We start from the raw sequence: 9661 nt of genomic DNA on the forward strand, positions 1-9661 counted from the left end.
TTCACATAGATACATTGAAGAACTAACAAACAACATTAAAATGAAAGTTAACATATCTATATATATATATATATATATATATATAAAACAAACAAATCAAAACATAAAATAACCCATACCCACACCAAAAAAAAATAATTAAAACACACACAAAATACAAAGAAAATTTTTCTTGGGAAAGTCCGGGGTGGTTGATAGAGAATGATCCCTAGTTTATTAGGGTCAAGTTAATGACAAAGAAAATAAGAAGACTCATTACACAACTTTTAAGATTAAGTTATTATGCCAAAGATATAAATAATGAACAGGGAACAATACCTTTCACCAATTAGTTGGTCCGTTGGTTGGATTTGTAATTGTATAGATAAAGTCTTGCATGCTCCAAACTTCTATAGAGATATGCACAAAATCATCACATGACATTGCTCAAACCATTTACAATATAAATTATTAATGATATTAAAACAAGAACACTTGTAACTAACTAATATTAATTAATATCAAGTAATTAATTTCTCTTCTAAATCATGTAATTAATAATTAAATGAATTACGACATAGTTTCTTTTGGGAGAGAAGAGATCACTTCATGTGTGTGTGTGCACACGTGTGTTAGTGTGTGTGGGCAATACTTGATATAATTCCAATGCCTTCATTAACAAAGGTTGTGTTCCTCCTAACCTAGACCACTTATAGACTTCAACTTTAATTACAACTCCTCATTATATGTGAAAAGGAAAACCAATAAGGGATTACATATCAAATTTGAGTAAGAGAGTCAACCTTATAAACAAAGGTTTGTGTAGAAGGGAAATTACATATCAAATTTGAGTAAGAGAGTCAACCTTATAAACAAAGGTTTGTGTAGAAGGGAACCATAAAATCCAAGGTTAAATTTTCAATATAATGCTCCAAAATAAAGGTACAAAAATGGTCAATTCCCCCTTTTCCATCGCATAAACCTTATTTATACTCTTATAAGTTGTCTAAGTTCATTGGGAATAGAAATTAGGGTTGTGTACTGTAACAACCTAGTAACTTGCGCTCAGGAGCATGCAATTAATGTGGATTTATTACTTTTTCAAAAGTTTGGAATGCATACACACCGATCACTCGCAGATCACTCGCAGATGATGTTTCCCGAAATGTTCAGTTTTCCAAATGGCCAAGAACGCTTAGGCGTGCCAGGCAGAGATGATAGCGTCTCAGGTTCGAAACTCATGCGACTCTAAAACTGGAGTAGGGTTTCGGACTAACAGCAATCTCATGAATGGCCACTAAATAGACGCATGTTCTTTGATGACAACAACTCTTCCATTACACCTGTCTCCCGCACGATTCAAGCACCTCAGACATTGATTCCGTATGTAATGCAGCAAACCCTGGTTTTCATACCGTCCCGCCCAAAGTAGGAAGGCGGTTGCAGGGCGGCTCCTGGTGGTATTGGAAACCACTTGGTGGGGGGACGGGGTAAGGCGCGATGCCTCAGCTGCCGCCACGTTGAAATTCTGCACCAGATCTGCTTCTGAGGTACTGAAGGGCAATTTCTTTATGAGTAATACATGATTGCTTCTCTTCATTTTTATACTTTCCAGAAGCAAGGTCTTTGCAAGATCCTCTGCTATCGTGTCAGGGCGCATGAACAGCGAATTCCATGCTCTTTATCACTACTGGTTTCCGATGGCTTCTAGTGATCTTCCCATTTTGTTTAAATGTGTTCATTCCTGCTGCTACAGTGCCTTTAGTTGGTAGCTTTTCAGAAGCAGGCGGTGGCTGTTTGGAAGGCATAACATCCAGTAATCTGCCTTGAAATATTGACTTCTCTAGCTCCTCAAATGCACTTGCAGGAGATTCAAGAAGCATGCAAAGCACATAATCATAGCCTTTTGAGCTCTTTATCAGGAACAAGATGTGCTTCTGAAATCTCACCTCAGTAACTGAATAAATCAACCGAGTATTTTCGCAGTAAAAGGTAAGTTCTCAACAAAGAGATGTCCTGTTTCAAAGACATATTCTTCATCGGGATTTTCTATAGTAGATGCCCCACCATGATCAAGCAATTGGATCTTCTGTAGTGTTTCTGAAATGTTCTGGAGCATTTGTTCGTCCACTCTTCCAATTTGTGGACCTGGATGCCTTCTGCTCAATCATGTTGGCCCGGAATTTGCCCGGGACATAAATTTGCCAAATTCGTACAACACATTGGATTTGTGAAAGATAGATATGTTTCTCTAGTGATTTAGTAGCAGAGGCCAGATCATCATCCTAGTCTGCTCAACTGGAACTTGGAGACTTTTCAATATCTGCGTGACTCAGGTCTGCGTGAGTATTTCTCGCCTTTTTTAATGATTCTTGCCGGTCCACTCTTGTCCACACATAAAGTCCAGCACATATAAAAATAAACACAACACTGAAATTTCCAAAGGTCTAAACGTTGCCATGAGGACTAGATGGCCTTTGAAGCTGTGGATAACCGTGCAGAGGCAAGTAGTTAGTTGGAATGATGTACTCCGTGGATATATAGATTTTGGAAGAAATGGGACATGACTGCACAGTCGTCTTATCCGGTCCATCAGGAATCTCTCCACCATAAATGCACGTGATAAGCTGAAAATAAAAGCTTCTCTTGATCTGTTGCCAATCTATGATTTACATCTTTGCTGTGTAGGTAGGCTGTCTTCCTGATCTCTAGCAGCGTATGACTCAATCCCTTGCTGTCTTTGCTGATTTGGTAGGATGTCTTCTTGATCTCTTGCCAGCACATGAGTCAATCCCTTGCTGTCTAGGAAAGATATCAAGCATCCAGCCAATCCAGGCTAAAGTGTGCGTCTACAATTTCAACTCTAAGCTCCGGGAGAGCAGAGCTCTTGACACGCATCCATTGCTGTCCAATCTTCTCATCACAGATAACATGCTTTAGACATCTCAGCCCTGCAACTGATGTAGGCAGCTTCCTCAAACGAGAACATTCTCTCATGTCAAGTTCTTCGAGTTTCTTTAATTGTCCTATTTCTTCTGGAAGTTCTTTTAGGCACTCGCATAGCGAAATGTCCAGATATTCCAGCTTTCCAAGTTTTCCAATAGATGCTGGAAGCTCTTTCAGAGCTAGACATGCAGATACCCTTAACATTCTTAAGGAGCTGAGCTTCCCCAAGTCATCAGGCAACTTTTGAAGAAGGTGACAGTTAGTGATAGACCACTTCTCAACTGAAAACGTGTCACATATGCCAGGGGGCAGCTCCTCTAAATCACAGCAGTGGTCTAAGTTAAAATCTAGCATTATGGGAAGCTTTAGGCTCGACTGGGACCTGTTGAACCTGGACATATTTCCAAGCCCTTCACATAAGCTCAAAGATAGCTTCTCTAAGTTCGGCAAGACTTTACTGTGATCTTGATCTTGAAAGCGGGGCACATTCAACTTCTCCAAGTGAATAGTCTTAAGCTGAGTAAGTGAAGATAAAGCCGGTAGACCTTTCACTGAAGCTCTCTTCGATCCATAATTAATTATTATGAGGACTTTCAGTTTTCTCATAAAACTCAAAAATGATGGAAGAAAGTATTTGCTCGCAGAAAAAAGTAAAATCAAAGCCTCTGCGTGTGGAAAATTCATCTCACACCACTGATCATCTTCCATTGCACCTACATAAATAAACCACAAATGCAAAGTTCAATTAGAACATTTTGGGTTATTTCATACACTATGAAATCATTAAATATATTTTCTAAGATCGTTTGATATCAATGACCAACACCTATATATCGTTACATATCTTTACATGAGGAGATCACATATTGATAACCTATTTGGTGTTAGATAAGCCTGACATGTGATATGCACAGAAAATCTTGAGAATTGACTCAATAATGTAAATGAAGGAAGATGATGGATGTTCCAAATAAATAATTTTTCATTTTTCTTTGAAGTTGATTGCTTAGCACTCCTAAGTAGCAAATTGTCTAAAAGAAAACTAGACAATAAAATATTCAGTGTGCATTATTAACTAGATCATAGCTAATTTTGGGTTATAGAAAATTATGATTTTAAATATTAAATAATGGAGTTGTCTATAATGCGACTTTTTGGAGATTCCGGTGACAGAATCCGGCGGAAGAAATTGAGGTTAAATCTTGATTTGTTGCAGTTAAAATGGTTTTTTAACTGCATATTTGGATTCAGCACCCTGGAAAACCCCTGGGACGATTTCATTGTGCAGAAACTAGCTATCAAACTGGCGATTCCAATAAATTCCTGCCGGATTTCGACCGGAAAAACCCGCCGGAAAAGATTTCAAAAAGTCGCGTTATAGACAACTGCTAAAATAATTAGCATAAGTTTTTGAATAATTTGATGAGTGGATAGTGCAGTTTCAGAGCTAATGCTTAAAATAGCCATTTGGTGATAAAGAACTCCATAAGATTTTCTCTGACAAGGTTCACTGGTTTCTAGGACACGTCCATGACAGTCTGTCTACATCCTTTGTTAGTTAAACTTCTTTGTTAGCATGAAACAAAAGGACCAGAAAACGGACGAGAAATTCCTAATCCAATTCTTTTGACTCACCTGTGTGAATGGAAACGATCTGGGCATCAAAAGCTTGATCCTTGAGCAGTTCCCATTTTCCAGGCAAATTGTCCTCCTTTTTAGGCATAAGCAACCTCTTCCTACGAACTATACTGCTTCCAGATGCCAAATATAGGGCCAACTCTCGCATTACATCATGCTGAGAAAAGTACAGCTCAGAAGCACTGCCATAATCGATTGCTTGGCTTCTACTGCATCTAATTTCCAAGATAATACAATATGTAAGACAGAGGAAGCCAAGATCAAAAGAACATGAGCACACAACAAATACAAAAGAAGCTTACCTGAGATTGCTTGTTAAATTCAACATATTCCTGCCTGCAAATTCTAATAAGATGACAAAAGCATCATGCCACTCTATCTTCCGCACATAAACCCAAATGTCTAGCAATGCATCCACTGAGATTTTTCTATCCTCTGGAAATGACCCCAAGTCTAAGAAGCACTCCCGTGCTTCCTCATCCAGGACATCAACACTGGTTTCCAAGCATCTAAGAAGCCCTTCTTTATGATAATCTGATATTGATTTTCCATTTAAAAGTTTGTTTTTGGCACTCTCCCACGCCGGATGAGGCTGCCCATGCAAAGAGCTTCCAATCACCTTTAGAGCAAGTGGTAGGCCTTTACATTCCGCTTGTACCTGTGATTCATACATCAACAACGGTAAGTGGAATTTCTATATGTGGAAAACCAAAAAACGCAAATAAACAAAATGTTGTCGAAATCATGAATATGTTGTCCAGTAAGCTTGAAGTTCATTCACAGATTTTTGTCTGATTGCTAATGAACATGAACATACAATTGAGTGTATGGCTGGAATCTCTTTTAATGGCACATAGATATCAATGTTAACAATAAAGTAGGTATTAATGTGGAATTATGTGGAACTAGAGGGATTATCATGATATGCCACTGTAGTAGTTGCTTGTAATTAGGGACATGCACAGGAACACTGTATCGCAACCACTAAATTTAACAAACTTCGAACAATAATATATTTCATATAAATAGCATTCTAATACTGTAAGAGACATACCTGCTTGACTAGCTGCTCGTCCGCATTACTTGGAATTGATTTCTGTCCAAAAGCCCAAAAGCAGAAAAGGGGCAGAGCATCGTCATCATCCAGCAATGGCAATTCATAAAGCCTGGTAGAGGTTGTTGTGCGGATGATAGAACGATCTCGGGTTGTCACAAGGGTTTTATAACCTTCACCTTCAAATAACAATTTTTCCAAAATTGCCTTAGACCAGACATCATCCAACACCACAAGAGTTCGCTTGGCTTGCCTCAGCAGCTGCTGCTGCAGCTGTCTATGTGCATCCTCAACATTCTGAAATTCAGGTCTCTTCCTCCGAACAATCTTCTCCCACATAGTCTCTAAAATTTCCTTCAGGTTTGGGGATTGTGAGACCGTGATAAAAATGATATTATTTTGAAAAGCACCTGCCATACATAAAGAACAATTGCTTAGGATGAAAATTCCATAACAATAGATTGATGCAGTGCAAGAACACTTCCTTTCAAGAGATTAAAAATGGTACGAAAAAAATAGAATTGAAAAAAATGGAAACCCTAATTACCTTTAATTTCTTGATCATCGCAGAGGGACAATGCCATAGTTGTTTTGCCAACACCCCCCATACCTTGCACTCCAACCACGGACACCTCTCTCTGGAGCAGAATCCTCTTCAAATTATCAATATTTTTCTCCAACCCCACAACAAAATCAGACTTACCCGAGCCTTTCCAATCAGAAGTAGGAGATTCATCGAAAGCTCCATCAAACATACCATCAGGACCCATTTGTTGTAGCATCATGGCATTCTCATCGGGATCATTGGTGAGCTTGGGAACGATTGTTTCATTCACGTTTCTCTCATCCACTGCCTCCAACTCGTAGAGATGGCGAAGATTCTTGAACTCTGATATGATATGCTTCAACTCAAGCGATAGTTGGATAGGCAGCTCGTACTGAACGAAGTCACGGATCTCCTTCTCCAGCTGCTGATCGTACTGAACGAAGTCACGGATCTCCTTCTCCAGCTGCTGAATTTCAGAAGCATATCTGACGTTCCGGAAAAGATTAAGAGGGCTGGTTTTCCCACACTTTTTCACCAATTCAACGCCTCTATCGAGGATGCTCAGAGATTTCTCATATATACAATTTTGCCCATTTTGGGGCTTTTGTGTATTCGTTGAACAGAGCTGCCTAACTCTTTGAATAGTCCCTGCGAGCAGCGTATATATACTACCACATAACTCATTGCAATTGAATGCATTCATCCTGTAAAGGAGGTGATATCCTCCAATGGAGGAAGGGAAGGGAAGCGTTATTAAGCAAAGAGAATAACTTCTAGTGTTTCTCCTTTAGTATACAGGTCTCTGAAGTATAGAGTGTTTCTCCTTCACTGTACAGATATCTAAAGTATATAGATATATCTAGCCTCCTGGTTAGTTGTAATCTAGCTTTCTCCCCTGGAAAATATCTAGTTGGAGTCTAGCTTTCTCGCAAAACACCTAGTTGTTCTGAGATTCGTTATCTACTTTCCCTGCTTTAAAGTTCAGAAACGTTGGGCACTTCTGCTATTTATAGATGTTTTGCAGTATGGGAGGATGCATACCGAATGAATTTCTGCGTTCCTTCAAACGATGGGGCGTGGCGTACACGATCCGACAGTTTGAGTTTCGCTGGACCAACACATCTAGGCGGTAAACAATGACTTTCTTTATTGCCTGGCTGTTTCCTGCGGTTGTGGAAAATGTGCCGGTCACACGCGTTGGACCGCGCCGGCGGTTTAACGATGAGTTTGTTTGTTTCCTGACTGTTTCGTGGAGTCGCGTAACGGCGTGTCGGTCACTTGCATTGGTAAGCAGTTGAACGGTCGCCGGTAACCCATGAATTTGTTCCTTTCCTCGCTGTTTCTGCTGTGGTTCCGGCTTGGTTTCTTGACATCTCCTCGCTGTTTCTGCTGTGGTTCCTGCAGGTTTCTTGTCAGATTCTGATGAGTGCGTATCAACGGCCATGAATCTTCCATTCTAGTTTCCTTTGAAAAATTCTGCATTGAAACTGCCCAAATTTTTGAAATTCTAACCCTGCCACTGGTATATTCTTACACTCAATGTAAAAAATTATTTTACACTTCAAGAAATCCAAAAATATTATATACCCCAAAAATACATATAAAATAAGAATATGAAATTTTCTCATACATATATAATAAAATAAAATAATATTTTATTTATAAATGCATATATATTTATAATTATAATATATATTATATTTTAAAATAAAATATTATTTTTAAATATTATTTTTTTAATAGATATATATATATATATATATATCTGTCAAGATAGTTATTATGGGTTACTATCTATTTATACAAGTTGACTCATATAGACAATATAGAAGACCTCTATCATAATTTTACTACAACCCTCTCATATTCTATTAACAAGTTTTCAATTGAAGTTTCAAATAATAAAATAAATAGAAAAACCAATCCATGGTATGACAAAGATTGTAAAAGTGCAAGGAGAGCAATTAAGGAAGCTGTTGATGAATATCTTAAAATGGACAAGATAAAAATATACAAAGCCCTAACTAAAAGGAAAAAGAGGTAGTACATTCGTCAAAGACAGGAGAATCTCTTACACCTCTCTAAGGTAGCTCCTAAGAAATTTTGGAGGCAGATTCTAACTAGGAAGACTAAGGATAATAATAAAATTGCTCTTCACGATTGGAATCCCTATCTTAAAAAGCTTTATGAATCTCCAAATGTCATGGATAATTTGGAAACCCTTCTCACAACGAAAGAAGTTTTCTCTTTAGAAGACATTAAGTTTGGGGTTAATCGCCTCGCTAATGGGAAAGCTAAGGACATTGAAGGTTACCAAGCGGAAATCTTAAAAAATGGAGGTCCTGTCCTCATCCCCCACATCCACAAGCTTTTCAATCAAGCAGTCAAGCAAGGGTTCCCTAAACCTTGGACTGAGAGTCTCATTATCCCTATTTTTAAAAGTGGGGATACAAATAACCCCTCTAATTATCGAACAATTATGATCAGCCCTCTCTTAGCCAAGTTATATGGTAGTATTTTGGAAAAGAAGTTAAGCATATGGCTTGAAAGTGAAGGTAAGCAGGCTAAAGGCCAAGCAGGTCTCAGAAGGCATCACCCAACAACAGACCACCTTGTTACGCTTAGGATCATTGCGGAGGAATGTCGTAATGATAAATCCAATTTATTTTGTTGCTTTGTGGATTTTAGAAAGGCTTTCGATACGGTTCCTATATACAACCTTTAGAATAGATTAGAAGAGCTAAAGGTTCCTCTCGAGTTGAGAGCTGCCGCTATAAAGTTATACGAGAATGTAATTGCCAAGCTAAAGAGCGATGAAAGGTGGTCGAAAGATATTAAGTGTAACATCGGAGTTAAACAAGGTTGCCCCCTCTCCCCTACCCTATTTGGCATTTACATCGATAAGCTCGAAGGCTATTTAGAGGAAGCAGGATGTGATGGCACGATCTTAGCTGGGATAGTCATCATCCTTCTTTTTTATGCTGACGATATTGTTCTTTTGGCAAGGTGCCCATCTGATCTTAATAAGCAACTCAGGCTTCTTAAGGATTTCTGCTCTACCATGGGTATGACTGTTAACACTGACAAAACAAAATTTATGATTATCAAATCCAAGAAGGACACTTACGCTAATTTTATGTATGACAATAATAACTCGGAGGAAGTGTATTCTTACAAGTACCTAGGAATTGATATTCATCACAAGCTCAACTGGAACCATAGCATTGAGAAAAGGATTAATGGGGGGTGGAAAGCTTACTTTGGTCTTGAAAATAATTGTAAAATAGCAAACCTTGTAATGTGGGATAAAAAGAAGTTCCTCTTTGAAACTTTAGTCACTCCTGTTATCTTATATGGCTGTGAGGTTTGGGGTTGCAGCATCTCCAGAGAATCATAGAGAAAGATTGAGCAAATCTAGAAGCGTTTTATAACTTATAACCTGAAAATTAAAAGTATTACACCCTATCCTATTCTCCTTATAGAAGCAGGTCTTTTCC

General features: G+C 38.4%; 1 protein-coding gene across 1 annotated transcript; it reads right to left on the reverse strand.

The window, feature by feature from the left end:
• Positions 1-1533: 1533 nt before the first annotated feature.
• LOC149245477 (disease resistance protein ADR1-like) lies at positions 1534-7470 on the reverse strand. The gene is made up of 5 exons (XM_089457773.1): positions 6165-7470; positions 5618-6027; positions 4866-5221; positions 4561-4778; positions 1534-3638 (listed from the first exon to the last, which is right to left on the reverse strand). The coding sequence occupies exons 1-5, from the start codon at positions 6865-6867 to the stop codon at positions 2794-2796; spliced, it is 2532 nt and encodes an 843-aa protein (XP_089313899.1). The 5' UTR covers positions 6868-7470; the 3' UTR covers positions 1534-2793.
• Between the last annotated feature and the right edge of the window lie 2191 nt (positions 7471-9661).

The sequence above is a fragment of the Pinus tabuliformis genome, chromosome 7 (genome assembly GCF_031772625.1).
Source record: "Pinus tabuliformis cultivar Carrire ecotype Pingquan chromosome 7, CPIR1, whole genome shotgun sequence".
Taxonomy (NCBI): Eukaryota; Viridiplantae; Streptophyta; class Pinopsida; order Pinales; family Pinaceae; genus Pinus; species Pinus tabuliformis.